The sequence below is a fragment of the Anas acuta genome, chromosome 4 (genome assembly GCF_963932015.1).
Source record: "Anas acuta chromosome 4, bAnaAcu1.1, whole genome shotgun sequence".
NCBI classification, from domain to species: domain Eukaryota; kingdom Metazoa; phylum Chordata; class Aves; order Anseriformes; family Anatidae; genus Anas; species Anas acuta.
In genome coordinates this window covers 32439513-32458738 of record NC_088982.1, presented here as the reverse complement: position 1 = coordinate 32458738, position 19226 = coordinate 32439513, and the positions used below count along the sequence as shown (strand labels likewise).

Sequence of the window (19226 nt, the reverse complement as noted above, 5' to 3'; positions counted from 1 at the left end):
GCCTAGAATGAAATCTGGCCTACATAAGTTTCCTACTTACCTACTAATTCCTATTTAAACTCTGTCAAACTCTGTATCTAAGTTAAAAAACAGAACAGGTTGATCACAGCTTCAATTTTCAACATGTTAGAAGCCCAGAAGTGTCTGCTGAATGCAACTGGAAATGGACTACGTGGGTGGACATTTGAAGGGGATTGTAGCCTGGCCCTTTGAACAAGTCAGTACACTGGGTTTGCTTCTGTCTCTTGTGACACAACCACGCATAACCTCCCTGCTTAAATCAGGGCTGTGTCTACATGTTCATTGAAGATGTGGGTCTGGCATGTCAGCACAAGAAACTAGCTAACTAAACAAGGAATCATGCTCAGAAGTCCATTTTTGCCTAGCTGCATCATCCCGGTGATTGCCCAGCCCCGTGTCCTTCAGCAAATTTGCACTAAGCTTGCTGAGGCAAAGAATACACTGGAGGACAGGCATAGGATTCAAAATAACCTTGGTAAATTGGAGAAGTGGGTCATTATCAGAGGATGAAATTAAAAAGGTTAAAGAAAAAGAAAGTGCACTTAAGCAGAAGTAAACAGGTGCACAGGGAACATCTGACAACACGGCAACTATTTAGAAAAAGGGAGTAGAGTACAGTGGGTCACCATGAGTCAACAAGATCAGACTGCTGCCAAGAAGACATACCCAACGGGGGACTATATTAGCAGGAATGTAGCCTGCAAGGTACCCAAAATATCCCTTCCACTTCATTCATTATTGATTTGTGTTCAACTGGACTACTTGATCCTAGCTCAATGCGACACCACCGGAATGGCAGAGATGATCTGGGAAAAGTCCACAGTGAGAAAGAATGACTGGGGGGCTAAAAAATGTGCCATTCAAGGAAGAATGGAAATAACTGGCACTACTTAGCTGAAAGGAGAGAAAGCTGGGGAAAAGAGAGAAACTTGGTAACAGTCTTCGAATTTATTCTGAGACTTTCAACAGAAAGTAGGAGAGGTTAAAATCTGAGCACACTGGTCAACTAACATATTAAATGCTAATATGTTAAACTCAAATTCCTAATTTTAAGATGAAGTTAGACAGTATTTTCCAGACAAATGTCTGTGTATTACAAACAAGTTTGCAAAGCCACTGCTTTCCTGAGGTTAACAGCAATTTTGCATGGTACTTTGATTGACGCAAATGCTCAATCACATTCAAATCAAAATAGGAGGAAGCTACTATTTTACATGGCTTCCTGTAGGACATATGCAATGGTATCCCAGAGGAGAAGGCAGGTTATGCAATGAGTGAGCAGCTCTGCAAAACTATGTTTATTTCGGAAGCATTTCCAGTAATTATTTTGAAAGGACTGAGAGAAGGAGCTGATAAGACATTCTCATGATTTAGTGTTTTCATCACTGAAGTAACAATTAGATTTTAAATGAATTAGATTTTGGTTGCTATTTTATCCTCTTCATACAACTTAAGTAATGGGAGGGAAATGGAAACTTGCTTTAGTAATATTAGGCTTCTTCCACTGCGTGCGTGTTTGCATGTGTGTGTAAGAGTGCTGGCAAATAAAGAAGTAGGATAGATTCCTCTACCTTACCATATTCTAGCCTCACTGGCAATTTAGTACAGTCCTAAACTTGTTTTAGGAGCCAGAAAGGTCCAACTGTTTTCCAGATTTAAGGGATGGTAGAAAGACAGCCAATTCCCACTTCTTAGCAATGCTAAATGTTGCTCCAATTCATCTAATGAGTAAGTCAGACAAATAAGTCAACCATGGTGACATTAGAAACCTTATTTTCTTCCATTTTAAAGGGGAATGTTATAGAAATAAATGAGTTTCTAATATGTTTAAATAAATAAAGAGTTCTTTCAGCATAAATATTTTAGAAATAATTCTCTGATTACAAACTTATTTGTTCTGTATAAATACTTGTTCTTACATCTGATCGTGAGTTAGCAGCATCTCTGATTTATGTGCCTTGCACATACCAAAAAAAATCCCATCTTCCTTATCTCCTTATGCTACACTATTTGCAAAATATACAAACAAAGACTTCAGCTAAAAAGCTTTTCTTTCAGCCGGTCCCGCTATAGAAAGGCCTTGTGCAGGAAAAGCATTCTGGTTTCTATACTGAGCTCACAAGCACCCTGCCTTGCCACAAGTAGCTTTTAAACTTGAACCGGACATATTTATTTGTGTGTCATTACCACAAATCCTTTTCATGTTTACAGCTACCGCACATCAGTTCTGTCATCCAAGTTCTGGAAACAAACTGGAAAGCTGGGTGTGAGTTAAGATACATGGAGCTTTTTCACAGCACTTTTGAAGCCAAAACCATGCAAGACTTTTTCCAATTTTACCATTCACTTCTCTGTTATGTTTGGCCTTCACCCTGTCCCGTCACCTTAAAAATGAAAACAGCATGTTCATTATTATTCATGAAAATTCATTGGGTATGGAGAAAGTATCCTTTTTTTTCCCCCCAACCATTCCATTTTTGTTTCTTTTGGGAAAGACTATGCTATTCTTTAGTCTGTTGAACTGATGTTTTACCACAGAATTCACAGGAAGACAACCATCTGCATCAGCTTTACTGATTCTTATCTGTAGGATGGATAATGGAGAGGCCATCAACCCTGAGCAAAGCGCAGGGTGCTGCTGTCCTGCCCAGCTCCTTTAGTACAAAGTCACATACATGCTCCCCCAGCCTGGGCAGCTATCCACAGTCCAGGCAGCTTCACCCTACAGGGTCCCAGGACCTTGTGGCATGAACAGGGATGCTGTACACTTACTTCTCAGCCAGCCTAGACTTCAGTGTTGTTGTTTACGGGGCTCAGTACAACACATATCTGTTCTTGACTGGGCTTTACTGAATGCTACTACAGTAAACATGCTTATTTCTATTAGTGCTCCTCCTAATTATACGAATTGAGATGGTACATATTGCAGCTGACATAATATCATTGACCATTACCTTGTTATTCTCCTATGAGACAGAGAGAAAATCCTATTCTATTTTAAATACCAGTAATCAAATTATATATTTGCATTCATCCTTTTGTAAACAATCTCCTGTCTCCTTACAGAAGAGAGATTTCCATCTGTTTGCTTATTCCTAGCTTTCCCATCTAGACCACCTCTGATAATTCTGCAATTGTGCTTTGAGATGGGATGAGCAGTACTAAGGAACCATTATGAGATATTCTGGGAACTGCTTGTTGATATTTATGGAATCTGCATTTTATAATTCTGTATTTTACATTTCTCTTGTATTTCTTAAGCATTCTAACATAGTGTTGTTTTCTGAAAGCTTTGCCCAGCTTAGAAGTTTTTATTGCCATGTCTAGTGTAGCCTCAAAAGTCTTTTCCTGACTGAAACAGTTAATTTAGAAATCTACGAGTTCCAGGGCAGGTTTATCTTCTTTTTTCTAACATACCATACTTTCCAGGTTTTGACACTAAACATCAACTTCATTTATTGCTGTGTTGTCTCTTTATGTGGTTTGCCTGATAATTCTGAATTTCCCTGTTGAAAGATTTCTCTTTGCCTGGACTAGTGGCTTGACTCCTGTGGCATGTCTTGACCAGTTTATCTTCACATCTTGCTCTTTGGTCACCGTGAACATTTCTCCTGAGATTCCTTGTACAACAGAGTTATGTTGATGTAAACCTTCCCTTGCTATGCGCTCGTATTACACAAACTCTTGAAGCCAAAAGACAGATGTTACACAAAGACACAGAAGGAAAAAAATTCCCCCAAGCTCAGGGACAGGCTCTTAATCCCTTTGCCGTGAAGCTCCTGCCGCTGCCTCTGCTCATGCTGCAGAATCCCCCTCTCCTGCCGGGGCTGGAGGCGAGTCTCTACGTGCACTGCCAAAAATCACAAAGGTGTGCGGGGATGCATGCTATATGTCTGAGCACCCTGCATACACTGAAAGGCTTTAAGAGGGGCAGAAAACCCTTTACTTTCTATTACCTTTCTCAGTTTATCATACAGGAGAATTATTTTAAAGACCTTGTATATCCCTTTCCACAGAAACCTGCTGCTACTTGTTACTGATACCAACCTCCAAAGATATTGTATGTGATGACACAGGAAACTATGCCTGTGCATCATACTTCATGTAAGGTTTTTTGGGAATGCGGTAAATGATTGTAAAAGCGTGCACATGATAAAGTGGAACTACAGTACAGGAAAGTGATGCTCAGCACTAACCCAGACTTTCAATCCTGCTAATATCAGAGGGGGAAAAAAAAAAGTAGCTGTGAGTCTGGAGCATCTTCAGAGCGAGGCTGCGTTCATTGAGTGTCTAAAGAGAACTTAAAAGCCTCGCTGGAGGCAAGAAGGATCGAAAAGCCAGGGCTTATATCGACACCCGACCGTGAATCACTCCACGGAGCCTCCCGATTTCACCGCTTTCTCTAAGCGGGCTTCGCCAGGCCACACCTTGAAGGGCAAATAACCGAAGGCGGGGAGGTGTTCCCTCGGCAGGCGAACAATTCCCTTCTTCATCGCTTTGGGGTTTCTCCCTGCCCCGGCCAAGCAGCACCCGGAGGACGCCTCCTCCTGCCGCCGCCCTCCTCAGCGCCGAGCAGCGGGGGCGGCGGGGCCGGGGGGCTGCTGCCGGTGCCCTGCGGCGGGGCTGAGCGGCCGAGCCGAGCCGTGCCGAGCCGGGCAGAGCCGTGCCGAGCAGGGCGGGGGCGCTGCGGGAGGTGGAGCCGCCTGCCCGCCGCGGGCCGGGGATGCGCTGAGGTGCGGCGGCGGGGCCGGGGCTTCCTCCCGCCCGCTTCGGGCGAGCACCTGGGCGCCGGGCGGGGGCGGCCCCCGGCCGGAGGAGGTCGGGCGGCGCCGAAGGGGGTCGGAGGGAGCGGGCAGGGCTGTGGGAGCGGAGCATGGAGCGCAGCTGCCGCCCCCCGCCGGAGCAGGAAGCGGTGGAAGCGTGGCTGGACGATCACTGCGACTTCGCCCGCTCCTACTTTGTTAGGAAAGCCACAAGGTAAGGCTGGCGAGGCGGCGGGCGGAGGCAGAGCCTTCCTCGGCGGCGAAAGGGCGCTCCTCGCTTCTCCTTCGCTGTCCCCCGAAGGAAAGCAAAAAGCCGTTCCCCCACCCCCACCCTCGAAAAGAGCAAAGACCGAAAGCAGCCGGCGGCGGCTCCGGGACAGGCTCCCCTGGGGGGCTGTCCTCGTCCCTCGGGGGCTGTCCTCGCCCCTCGGAGGCTGCCCTCGCCCCCCAGCAGCCCCCGAGCAGCAGGCAGCGGGCTGCTCCCTGCCCGGCCCCGCCGGCCCGAGGGAAGCGCGGCGAGGCGCTGGGTGATGCCGGCCGGCCGGGAGGGGCAGCGAGGCGCAACTTGTCACCCCCACACTGGGACTGTCCTTAAAGAGCGCAGCCGAGCCCCTGGCTCTTTAGGTTTAGGGGCCGAGACCGGCTGGGATTGGGATTGGGGCTGGGATTGGGATTGGGGCTCGCCGTTCTGCGGCCGTGGTGGCCGGCAGGGGGCAGCGCGGAGCCGGGCTGCGGCGCAGGGCAGGCAGCGGCTGCGAGTTCCCCTGCGCCCGGGGGCGGCTGCTCCGCGCTTCCCGTCCTTCGGCGGGTTTGGTTTTTGCCAAGAGCTAATGTAAAGGTCCGAAGAGCTCGTCTGGGCTTTCCCCCCTGGACTGACATGCTGCCCTTTGGAGATAAGACGAGGTATTTGCTCACCGTTGTCACACTTCACCAGTGGGACTTCGAGTTGAAACTGAGTAAATTCAGCTATTTTTAGAAGTGGAGTCAGGTTTCCATTTTGAATATTTTCCGATAAACAAAGCAGTGGGGATGCTGAGCACAGGCGGTCTGCGGCTCCCACGGTATATCTCAGTGGAGAGCTCGGGTTAGTAAGTCCTGTGGTTTGGTCCTTGGACACACCACCTCCGCGGGCTCTCCTCTCCTCTCCTCTCCTCTCCTCTCCTCTCCTTTCCTCTCCTCTCCTCTCCTCTCCATCTGCTCACTGCTGCTGATTTACTTCTTTCCCAAGTCACTTAGCAGGGATGGCTGCATTCTGAATGAGACTTGCTGCTCTTCTCTGCATGGGATGGGGCGGTAAGAAGAGAAATCCCCATTAATAATTGACTCGCAGCAAGCCAGAAGGCTTTGGGGGTCACCTGCTTTCTTGTGACCATCTGTCATGCAATCCCCCTCTCCTCTGCTGCTTCTTCCTTAGCAGAAAAGTAATAAAAAATGCCTTTAAATAAGTCTTTAAAATGTTGAATTTTTAAAAAAGTCTGTGCATGGGTATAGCTGATGGAAGTGGTTAACTTTGATATTCTACAGAACACTAGTGCATGGTATGTAACTGAAGGGTTGCTTGTTTGCCCAGGAAATAGGGTGTTAGCAGCTTTGAGAAGTAGCATTTTATTAGTCCAGCTTGTCACGCTTCCTTTGGAAACTGGAAGTCCTATTGAACAAATAGGAATGCTAATTAATAGTAACCGCTGTGTCAGATTTGTTTTCCCCATGGAGGGGTTTGGTTAGTCTCTTTTCTTACGCTGAGGCAGCTTTGTGTTTGAGTAGTTCTGAAGCAGGCAGTAGTTCCACAAATGCAATCCAGTCGTGTCTTTGTGACAGCAATGCCTCTGCGTTTAGAGGTTTTGCAGAAAAACTGTTGACTTGGAGTTGTTGCTTGGCAGTAATTGTGATGGTTTTATAGAGATGAAAACATTGTATTAGTTTCAAAACTATCTTCTCTGTCGTTTTGCATGGAGTGCCTTTTTTCTTTTTTCTTTTTTCTTTTTTTTTTTTTTTTGCATTACTGTCTAAATAGCAAACTATAAATATTTAATAAGGAATGCCTCTTTCATATGTTAGCTTGTATGTGATTAGGCAAGTTGTGAGTTATTTGATTGTATGGTTCAAGTTTTATTCACTGAAATGATACCCTGTAAAACTGATAAAAGGTTTAATGTTCTACATGATAGTGCTATTTTGGAGTTTAAAAAGGGAAAAAAAAACACAACCCACTAACATTTAATGCTATGCTTTGTTTTAGTTGAAACTTTGTGCTACAGCAGTACATTGAACAGACTATGCCGTGAATGTTTCGGTTAATTAGCATTAGATTTATTCTGTCATGTAAAACAGTGCTCCCTGAGCTAGTTTTTACTATTTTCTAATCTTAATTTACTGCTGATCTTTTTGTTGTTGTTTGTTTTTTTCTTTTTTATAATATGCGTAAGTCCTCACAGGTCCTGAAAGCAGTTGACCAAAAGTTAGTTACCGTGGTATCTTACAGAGCAGAGGCATATCTTGCATATTTTACTCCTCATCACTTGGCATAATTGCTAATGGCAAAAGTTTCTCTCTCTGTTCTTCAAATATTCGCATGCAGGAACAGATCACCAGCAAAAACACTTATTACAGAGTAATACAAGCCCTTTCTACTGATGATAATTGGCTTAGAGTCAGACCCTAATTTAGCAATTGCATTTTATGCTAGGCATTAATTTTTATATTTATATTTCTATGTAATTAATTCACTCTTGCAGTGTTCTGGTAATTCTGCCTCCAAAAAAAATTGTTTGTAGAATTAGGTGTCTAATTAATACTAATAAAATAAATACTTTAGGTGGTCTTATGCTACAGTTTTTTATTTATTTATTAAGTATGGGAGTCGTATCTTATATTCCTGGAGCAAGTGATAACTTTCATTTTGCATGCATCAGTTTCATGTTAGTATCAGTTTTCATCGTTTAACTTGCGCATTTTCTGACAGGGTGGCACTTCAGAAGAAAACATTTGCTTTTATTAGTTTGTATTAATTGTTGTTTATGGTGTGGGTGTGACAACTGGCAGAGTTGATAGGCTCATCAGTAGGCACTCTGGATGCTTGGGGAAAAGGGCAGCAGGTCCTCTGGTTAATGACTGCTTTTGTCCTCACCCCTAAAATGTGTTGCAGGAGATAATTATATCCAAAGGGTTTATACTTTGTGTTTTGATCCTGCAAAGCCTCGAGGCTGACGGTGTCTGGAGGCAGGCCACATTGCTGCCTCCCTCAAGTCTCCGATGGCTAGGTGCACTGACAAGTCCTGCGATAAAGCTCGGATGATTGACTTCCACCTGCACAGCACAAGGTTGCAATCCCACAAGCATGTACAAATGAATAGCTTTAAATCTATCCCTCCTAACAGTATGTGAATAAACTGTGATCCCATAAGTAGGAAGCTACAGAATCAGTTATTTATTACTTTCTTTTGTACCAGGGAGACAAATAGTATATGGAGATAATATAAATAGCTATTATCCATGAAGTGCTACAGGCTGATCAAAGTGCAGAACAACAAAGGGGAAGTATGTCACCAGCACTCAGTGAAGTTTTATCGGAGACAAATTTGGTTCACTTAGGGATTCAGTCTGCTGGTTGGCAGACCTTCTGGCTGGAGGGTTTCTTACTGCACACTTAGGGGTTCAAGAATTCCTAAATGCCTGGCTCCTACTACATCTAAGCAATATATTTTATTCCTTGCTTTTTGTTTCAGCTCCTCTTGTTATTTTTCCTCTTTCAAAGTTTTAGCATTGCGTATCATATTTTGGCTTCCCAGAAAGCAGAAGAGTTTTCAAGCAAAACAATACTTATTTTAGACTGCCTTGAGTTTACCCATAGTGTTGTTTACAGACACTTTATAGCTTATGTTCAGAAGCTCTAAAGTATAATTTGATGTTATTGTCACAAACCTGTACTGCATTTACAACTGAATCTGTTGCCGTTTTTGTCTTCCTAAAGTTCTATCATTCTATATTTCCATAAAAATAATTATTGTATTTTCACATTCAAACTTCATACTTATTTTAACCCTCTGTGGAATACTTGTGTATTTCTAACTTCCTGCTTGTCCCTACTCTTACAGATATGAGAGGGATTCTCTTTTGGTGCTCTTTGCGATCACAAGCAGCAGGCTGCCAAAACAACCAAAGTAAAAATTCTTCTTGGTTAGAGACATCTGCATTGTTCCAGACAGTTTTTGTCTGGCTTCCTAAACGTATGGCACAACAGATATAAATTATTAAACCAACCCTTGTATGTCTCTCACTGGAAATAGGGTTATTTTGTTATAAATACATCTTGGTTTATTAAACAGGGCTGGGGAATATTTACAAATGAATTAAGGTGGGGTGGTTTTTGGAAAAATAAATGTCCTTAACAGCATGGTACTTCATAGTGCTTCACTGAGGATTCCAGAAGTGGCATTTACTGGGAACCTGCACTTTGCTGGAATTCAGAGATTGCACAATTTGAATATATCAATTACATTTATTACTTTGAAAATAACTTGAGTACAGTTGTTGTTTTTTCTTCTTGGTGGTTGGCGGACAATCAGTTTGTAATGTGCTGCCTGGTGTACTTAGGACACTTGCCTTCTAGTCTCCATGTCTAGAGGGCTTTTCAAAAATGCCATTCCTTTTGAGCTGGCGATTTATGTTTAATCTCATAAATATTATCTGTAAGGATGTCGTTGCTTTGTTTGGTAATGTGTGCTTATTTTTTTCTAATTGAAAGGATTTTTTTTTTTTTTTTTAGCAAGTGTATGAAAATTCAGATTGTAAAAGACAGAAGAATATAAAATATTCTGCACTGAAATGCGTTTTGGTCTAGCTTTTCTTAAAAAAAAAAATAATAATAATTATGGAAAAAATACTAATCCTTAGAGTATGAGCCATATCCATCCTTAATGTGACCATGGTAAGTAGGCAGTGGTTTTTAAACTTCTGTGATTGAAGGACCTCTTACAACTTTCCAGTGGAGGCACAGAATTCTATGCAAATTTTTCAAGTATGCTGAAAGTAGATTTGCTTTTCTAAGTTACTTGATGTGAAGCATTTACAAGTGGATGGCATACCCACTGATTCTTTGGACCATGTCTAGAAAACCACAGGAAGCAGTGGTGTTAATGCAGGGATGTGAATGTTTTTTCCCACTTACTTTTATTAGCTATTAACAGAACTTTTTCTGAGCAAGGAATACAGGGAAAAAAAAAAAAAAGATTTCTATGAAATCTTGGAAAGTCTTCTTGTAGGTCTTACAATCTCCATAGTTATTTCATTTATAAATAATCTCTATATCCTTTTGCCTTTCTTGACAACTGCAAAGTACATCCCAAAATATTTTAATCTCCTGATTTCTTACCATCCTGAATGCTTTTTGAATGTTATCCACATTAATGAAGTTGTAAATGTGATTAAGTATGTTTGGCATTTATTCTTGGAAATAAAATTAGGTCTGTGCCTGAGTATTTTGGAAACAATGCTTAAAACAGCAAATACTGGAGACTGAAGAAAATATCATTTGAGAAACACTTATAAATGACTAGTAAGTGATTTCTATCTTTAATTCCCAAAAAGCTATAAGCTGAACTACACAGAAGCTTTGGCATGAAGGTAAACTAGTCAGCAGATAGTACTGAGCATCTGCAAGGAGAACAAGTTTTTAGTACTTACTGTTTGCCTTAGGCAATCAAGAAACAAATAGGTGTGTCAGCACATTAACTAAAATACTATTGGTGAACCTTAGCGGCCAGGTAAAAAATAAGATGGACTATGGTTAACATCTTCCTGCCTTCTTTGGGTTCAGGGTAACTTTAGTATTGTATTACAGTGCTTGTGCAAATACCAATAGGTGTTTGAAATTCATTTCTGTTCTTGTTGCTCTTAATAGGATGAATTTAGAGAACAGGGTCTGAATTTATGGCAATGGGAAAGAAAGTGGAGTTGAGGTATATGTTGCCCTTGTGGGAGACAGGGAAGTTAGACACTTTTATTTTATTTTTAGAATTGTAAAAGTTCATGAAACTTTTATGTTGGGTATCTATTGAATCTTCACAATTGCCAGCTGCTTACATGAGGAGGAAATTCATGTCTTTGCGCAGGATTAGTATAAAGACTACGGATGTAAAATGAAAACACCACATCAATCTGATTTTGAAGCTGAAGGGAGGCTTTTAGGGTGTAGAAATTTTGCTAGCTAACAAGCACAAGGATAAAATCCATGACACTTCACCTGTGATGTCATCAGATCAAAGAAAGTACATTTAAATATCATAGCCTATATTCATGTTTATTCAAATGTTAGATTAAAGTTGCGCTGTATGGAGAATATATGATCCAGAGTAAGAAACAAAGCCAGTTTAGACAATACATTCTTGACTTGAACTAATATGCAACAACCTATTTTCATTTTCAGCATTAAAGAGGAGGCATTTTGCTTTTGTCATAAATAAATGTCTGTCTGAATTTAAGAAGAGATTGGACTGTGCACTTAGTCACATGGTCTGAACTTTTGGGTAGACCTGTGCGGTGTCAAGAGTTGGACTTGATGATCCTTAAGGGTCCCTTCCAACTCAGGATATTCTATGATTCTATGAAATATAATTAATAAAATCACAAAATACAAGTCTTTATTTTCCTTACTGGAAAGAAACATGTATGTTTATATGGAATGCTTCTTGATTTATGAGATTTACTTTTTTCTTTTTTTTTTAAAAAAAAAGGGGGGGTGGGGGACAGCATTAAATACAAAAGGAGCTATTTACAAAGTGCCAGAAAAGAAACCCTGCTTAAATGGCCCTTGTGAATTACTCAATGGTTGTAATTTCACATTAGGTCTGGCACTGAAAATATAGCCACAAAATATATTTGCTTGGTAAAAGATATATATTTTCCCATTTATTTGTGCATTATGGTGAACTCACCCCAGCACAGAGGGCCAGCCCAAAGCCTCTGCACCACTTAAGTCCTACTCAACCCCTATTTTGGGACTTTAAGTGGAACTGAACCAGTGCCTAAGATTTATGGGAAGTCTCCAGGCAGGTGTACGCTTAACTTTTAATCAGTCATTCACCAAAGCCACTGGCATTGTGCTATTGCTTTCCACAACAAAATAATTAGATCCATGGTTATTTTTACGATTTTTTGAGCCTGGAATGAGAAGTAAACATTTGGAGGAGAACTAAAAGGTCATGTTTTAGAATTTGACCTTCAATCTCATAGGATTTACTGTGTCTTTCTTTATACTGTGAAAAGAAAGCCCATTTTAGGGAAGACAGCTCTTGTTAAAGTTAGGCTTGCAGTTTTCTTAAAGAAAATGTGAAAATAGCTTAGAACAGTCTGATAATGAGTTTCCCATTTCTAATAGTTTTGCTTCAAATAATAAATTGACCTCTGCCTCCTATTTTAAAAATAATATGAGCATCAGACAAGATTTATATTATTTCATAGTTAGAAAAGTTAATTTACTCTTTCATGACCATGATTTGAGTCCAGAATCAGAATTTTTCATTTGGATTTGTATTCAAATTGAAATCCATCGGACAACTTACATGTTTAATGTTAAGTGTAAGTTTATATATTTAACCAAGTTGTGCCCAAAAATTGACATCAACTTTAAGTCATATTTTGTCTTCACAAATTATTTGCCTACCACATAGGAATAGCATCTCTAGTAACTATAAGTGGACAAGGGTTTAAGGAAAAGCAGTTACTGTCTTTGTCTTTTTTTTTTAGTTCATGTGTAAACATACTTTTACAGTTATTTTTAGTATTTCCATTTAATGAGGTCTTGAACAGTTTATTTAAATCTTTCCATAGCTAGAAAGGAAACAAAACCACTTCAAACATGATTGTGAAATAGGATGTACTAGAAAGAAAATGGGAAGGCAAGTTGAATATCCAAGATGCTTGTTGTGAATTTCATGCTCATTTGTTAAAATTGAATGGATTTCAATTTGTTAACCCGTTAAGTCATTTCTATATCTAATTTATGTCAAGACACAGGAAAGAAATTTGAAGACACCTAGTGGTTATATTAAGGAAAGAAATTGAGAAATAGATATCAGGCTCGGCTTGAAATATTGTTGACTTCAACACTAGCAGGATTAGGCCACAGGAATTTGGATACTCAGAAGCTACCATTCTGTAGTAGGCAAGTTTGGATTGAATCCCTCTCTTGAAGTGTATTATCAGTAACTGCTAGTTTAAATGAAAAGCTAGCAAAACATCCTACACAACTGCTGAAATATTGCATGTTGTATACTTGAACAATTTATGAGCAACAGAGGAAATGTATGGGAAATTATTTGTTGTTTCACTAAAATCCATTCAACATCTGTTACTTTCATGGTACTGTAATTACTACCTATCTCAGTGCAAGATGAGTAGGATGCAGCGTACTATCATAGTTGCCTCTCAGTAATATTTTTGTGCTCTGTTTTTGCAGATTTTGTCCAAAGATTTTAAATGCTCACTGAATTGTCACACGAGTATGGTCTTACATATATGAATGTGTGAGCAAAGCAACTATAATTTCGCTGTTACTCTTTAAACATCTTCACCAAGTGGTTTTGTGGTTTTTTTTTGCGGCCCCTCCCCCCCGTTTTTTTTTTTGTTTTTTTTTTTTTGAGAAGTATGTGGTGCATTCTGAAGATAATCTCAAGGACACAAAGATGGGCGCAATAAATTATTTAACGTTCCCGGTGTGTGAGTAGAATAGTAATTAGTGTCAGGTCAGCATATTTTGATAAGTAAGGCACAGAAAATCAAGCTGAGGTTCTTTTGAGGTATAACTGCTTGAACTGTCTCAAACCCTGTCTCTTCCTTGTGCCTATGTTTTCTCAACCACTGATTTTTCTATTTTTGTTGCCTATTCAAATTGCAAACCTCTTGCTTCAAGGATGGTTCTACTTCCTGTACAATCTTTAACACACCAGGGCCAAAGAGTCTTAGCTCTTCTAAAGTTCCTGAGTGATAATGCGATGCTGATAATAAGTGTGTAGTTGGATACAAGTGGTTACAAAGAGGATCACACAATCTTTTTCCTTAAAATGTTTTATCTTCATTTGTATTTTTATCTACTTCTCATTCCCTCTTGAAAATTCCTCTCAAATTTTATCATCTGCTGATGAGATCACCTGCCAAATTCAGCAGTCACTATTATCGTGATCCTTTGAAGTTGAGAGGAAAGACGGAAAGAAGTGACTAAAGAATGGCTACTTCACAGTCATGCTTATGAACTCTGGAATAAATCATAGCTTTCTCAGGTGGAAGCTCACAGCGCAGTAAAAGATCATAGTGCAAAGAAGGATGTGTGCAGCACATGAGGAATGAGTGCAGATGTCTGTATCTCCCTAACCTGCAGTGACTGAAAAGCTTTGCTGTGATGGAAACATTGCATTGGTTTTAACTATCTGTGTAGATCACTATGAATCAGTATCTGCTCCTGTTTAACACACTGCTGTAATTTCTAAACTTATTTTCGCCTTAACATAATTTTTGCAAGGGCCTGGTCCTTACTGTCAGCTCTTAACAATGCCAGTGCTTACTGAAGGCTACTCGTATGAATAGAGTGGTCACAAGTGTTTGTTTCTTCACGTAGTCCTTTCAAAACCACATCTTAGTCACATTTAGCACTTGTTACTAATTTCCAGTCACTTACCTGTGGTTTGGTATGTGTCTGGTGTCAGATACCTTGAGCTAGCCCCATGCTGAGAAAATAGTTGTTTGTAATAATATTTGTCATACATTGTTAAATAGGATAGAAAGTCAACGAGCAAATGTACGTCAAGACTTCATCTCATAGATTTCAAATAGAGCTAGAATATGCCAGTTAATGTGAAATGCTAGTTCTTCCACCCATAACTGTATGAGTAAAACGAGCTAAATAGTTTCCTTGTTAGAAGAGGCATTCAGTAAAGGTCAGTGAACACTGTTCTTATTCCAGCTGAATTTGAGCAGCTTTCCTGTTGCCTAAACTAAAATGCCTAAATGGTTTGAAGTTGAAAACCATGCTTTAAAATGTATAGCTAAGGATTTTTTTGGTGTTGTTGTGAACCTACAGAGCTGTTTGGAAATTTCATACTGTGTTGGCAATTTATTGGACCATCATCTAAGGGACATTAAGGGGGAGAGGAATATGTTGCTTGTAATTATGCAGCTTCACATACAGTTCTGTTCAATGTCAAAGCATTGTATAAGTAATGCAGACAGCTAACAAGTAGTCAGTCCTTATTAAAGAAATGTAATTACTTTCATTGGAAAGGCTTTACAGTTATGTTCCACATCCCTCAACAACCTCCAGCAGATAGAGAAACATTAGAAAGCTTATTTTACATAGTTTTTACCTTTTTGGCTTTTTACTTATTTCATAGCCACAGCGTGAGGAGTGGTATTAGAATTCAGCATGTATTGTTCTTACTGATTATTATTACTCCACTGTTAAAGCCAGAGGACATCATTACACAAAAGTAAAGTAGTAGTAAAAAGGCAAGTTTCAAATGATAAACTAAATATCTGCTTTAGCTTTTGTTTTGTCCATAAGGGAGACCTGAATCTTTTTCTGCCTTATGTCTTGTATCAACATACCCACCTATGTAAATTCAGTGTACAGAGTTAACCAAAATGGTAGCATTTTATATTCTCACTTCCTCAAGTGTAAATAAGCAGAAAATCAGATTACTCTAAAATTGCTGTCATTCAGCAATAGTACAGGTTCACACCGATCCATTTCCAAACGTGCCTAGACAAATCACTGTACCTAATTGCTAGCTAGTTGAAAAAAGCTTCCGTCCGGTTATATGTTATTACAGTCTCTTTTAAATCTTATTTTACACGGATGCCAGTCCTCTACGTTCAAAAATCAAGTCAGCATGCACAAATGTGAAACTAGCTCAGCTCACAAGCCCTCTTTTCAAACTATTGATCATTCTCTATTTACTTTTCTGTGTCTGAGACTTTACATGCACACAGCTCATGTTTTCAGGTTTGTCTCTGAAGCTTTAGTGCTAGATGCTCAATTTTGTTTAGAAAAAAAAATAAAATTTCCAAGTAATTGATTCTGTTGAGATTAATGTCAAAACCAAAAAGAACCCAAATAAAAAGCACATATGATGACAAGTTATAAGCATTGATTTTAGAAGTTGTACTGTGCTTACCTAAAAAAAATTTTGCGTTTTGTTCTCTTTCTTAAGGATATTTTTGGTCATTTTCATTACTATTTTTTATTCTGCTTTCTCATTCAATTTTAAAATGAAAAATCCAAACGTTATCAGTTGCTAGATTCTTATTTTGGCTCTCACTGAAACAGCTTTTGCAAGTGTGATTTTGCCCTGTGCAAATTATATTACATATTTCAACAATACATGGTCAAAACTCCCACATCTGGTATTTATGCTGATTAAGTACTATCAAATAATCTTGTTAAAATCATAGTCTTAATAATACATTAATTGCTCTTTATGTTTTTTCACTGCATGAAGTATTTGGATGAGATGACTTCACAAAAAGTATACACTGCTGCTGTAATCCAGAAGGATAACTGGTAGCTTTTATACTTAAAAAGCAGAGTTTACTTCCTTTACTAATAAGTAGCTAAGCAATGAACCAAAACCCTTTCAGAATAACAATGGAATTTCATTGTGTTCTCTGGCACCATGTTTCCAGTAATTGGACTAGCTTTGTATTGCTGGGAAATTTATAATAGATGTTGACTGAGGTACATTACTGCTACGGTAAGCGCTGTTCCAGGAGCTTCATGGAAAATGTAAAAACAAGGAATGAAATCCTAGCTCGGTGGAACTCTGAGGCAAAACTCCCACCGCCTTAACTGTGTCCAACATTTCATTCAGTGGTTTTGGACAAAGACCCTTACAACTCAAGACTCTCATCTTCAGAAGATTCACAGATGTGCATCACACACGTGATGTGTGACCACATTGACCATTCAGCCTTGAAGGTCAGTGAGGCTGTGAATGATATTACCCATATGTGTAAAGTTTTGCGTGATGATGAGGGAAAAAAAAAATAGTCTACCTACTTATTTGGAGTTGCACTGGTGTGAATAAAAGAAGGACTTTGTTTCATAGTGCTGTATTGAATGAGATCTGCCTCAAAAAAAAAAAAACAAAAACCAAAAAAAAAACGTTTTTTTGAGGTGGGGGCTAAATTATTAAGTAGTTCACAAAGAGGTGGGGTGGGTAACATCATGATTTTCTTTTGCTCAAGTGAGCAAAACACACTGTTTCCTAAATGAATTCAGTTTTTCATAGCATGTTTTCCTACAGTTGAGGCCTCCAAATTGTATGTGATTGCAGAAGCTGAGGAACACTTTCACAACTGATATAAGACAAATAAGTCTCCTGTTATGGACTGCTTCTTAATAAAGATAGTACTGGTGGATTTTAGATTTCAATCAGTTATATTACTCTGAATTAACAATTAACAACTATACTTATGCATGTAACTGATCAGAGGCTGACTACCCTGATTAATTTCCATGGTTTCATTCAGCTTCAGTCTTGAAATTCCTGTGGTCTGCTAAGCAAATAAAAAATATCCCAAATTTAAAATATGACCACCATGAAAGGCTTCCAAAAGATCAGACGTTTAAATAGGATATTTGCTGTTTGTAGGGCAAACATTATGTAATTCAGAAAAAGCACTTCTTCTGAGAGTAGATCATGTGACAAAGTTTCCTCACAGCATAGAGTAAATGATTTTTTTTTTTTTTTAAAAAAAAAAAAAAAGGATTTTGGACAAGTGAATATTATAGTGATAAGAAAGTATAGGGTTTTTTTTTTATGTATGTGTTTATGGATAATTCAAGATAGGCTGCATTTAGGGAGGATATAATTGAAGTTCTGGAGATTTAACATTAAAATATATTTTTAAAAGTTTAGTATTAATTTTTAAACACTTCAAAAACATTATTTTGGGTTGAATTAGGCAATGAGTTTCATCCTCAAGGAGCTTAAATGGGAGAGGTATGAAAACATGTTTTCATTGTTTTGAAGAGGTTTGAATTAGAAATATTCGTGTTTCTTTCTGACAGTTTTTAAGCCAAGCTTGAATGTTGACTCAAACAGCATTTTTCGTAAGTTCTGAAACAGCAGGAAAAATTAACTTAAAACAGTGGACAAACAACATAAGAACAACATAAAAATAGGAGAGGTTGCAGGTGCTTTGATGGAATTGAAGTTCAAAATTATCGTTTAAAACATTAAGAAATGGTCTAGAAAAATAGAATTAAAACAGAAAGCTTTGTTTTCACACACACAGAATTTTATATATATATATACACACACATCTTATAAATAATTCCGTATCTTAGGAATGGAAGGGACCCGAACTTTTCAAGCACTAAATTATAGTGTAGACTTTTGATCCTCCTGTATTCTGAAAGCCACAGAATAAGCAGTCTTCCTCTGGCCTATTCAAGCATTTCCTCTAGGTGGAACTCTAAATGTGCACTCATGTTCACTGTATGAAAAAGTTTAAAGTTATCCTCTTTGTAGTGTTTTCTTCAAATATGTGTTAGTTCCTAAAGATTTTTAACTTATATGATTTACTACATTTTATTTTTGTTTTACAGAGAAATGGTTAATGCATGGTTTGCTGAGAGAGTTCATACCATCCCCGTCTGCAAGGAGGGAACCAAGTCTCAGAGTGAATCCTGTGCTTGTCACCAGCCTGCCTGTGCTGAGACCACCAACTCTGGGACGCCAGCAAGGAAAATCTCTGCTTCTGAATTTGACAGACCATTACGGCCTATTTTTGTCAAGGACTCAGTAGGAGCAGTGAGCTTCCTCTCTGGCTCTGAAAAGAAGGAACAGATGCCTCTGCAATCTCCAAGGATTGGGACCAGTGCAGGGGATCAGTGCTCAAGGCTCTTAGAACTTGTGAAAGATATTTCTAGTCATTTGGATGTCACAGCACTTTGCCATAAAATTTTCCTACATATCCATGAGCTTATAGCAGCTGATCGCTATTCCCTGTTCTTGGTCTGCGAGGATAGCTCTAATGAGAAGTTTCTTGTAAGCAGACTGTTTGATGTGGCTGAAGGCTCCACCCTAGAAGAAGCTTCAAACAGCTGCATTCGCCTTGAGTGGAACAAGGGCATCGTGGGCCATGTGGCTGCTATCGGCCAGCCTCTGAACATAAAAAATGCATATGAGGTAAACCAAGAAAAGCTATCTTGAACAAATCTTGAAACTAGAAAAAGCTGATGTGATTTTGTCATTTTAGCATATCTATTTGGAGCCTTGTTGACTTAGAGGCAAACCTGACACTAAATTTCCTGTTAGAAGTATTACACATGCACACAGATGCAGAAACTTGTAGCTGTGACTAATGCTAGAGGAACGGTAGCATCAAAATCAATTATTTAAGTTCAACAGTCAGATTTTCAGTCCTATCTTAACCAGTTACGTACAC

At 39.3% G+C, this 19226-nt stretch overlaps 1 protein-coding gene across 6 annotated transcripts in view; it reads left to right on the top strand.

Moving 5' to 3' along the window:
* Positions 1-19226, top strand: part of PDE5A (phosphodiesterase 5A) — a 131479-nt gene that overhangs the window by 62763 nt on the left and 49490 nt on the right. For 2 of the 6 annotated variants that reach the window (XM_068680596.1, XM_068680598.1), the window contains one exon: positions 18385-18967. In XM_068680596.1, coding sequence (XP_068536697.1) covers positions 18385-18967 — 583 coding nt within the window. Of the gene's footprint in view, positions 1-4588; positions 4999-5516; positions 5688-5718; positions 5869-18384; positions 18968-19226 lie in introns of those variants that run through there. The other 4 variants (XM_068680595.1, XM_068680594.1, XM_068680597.1 and 1 more) reach the window with 4 other exon arrangements.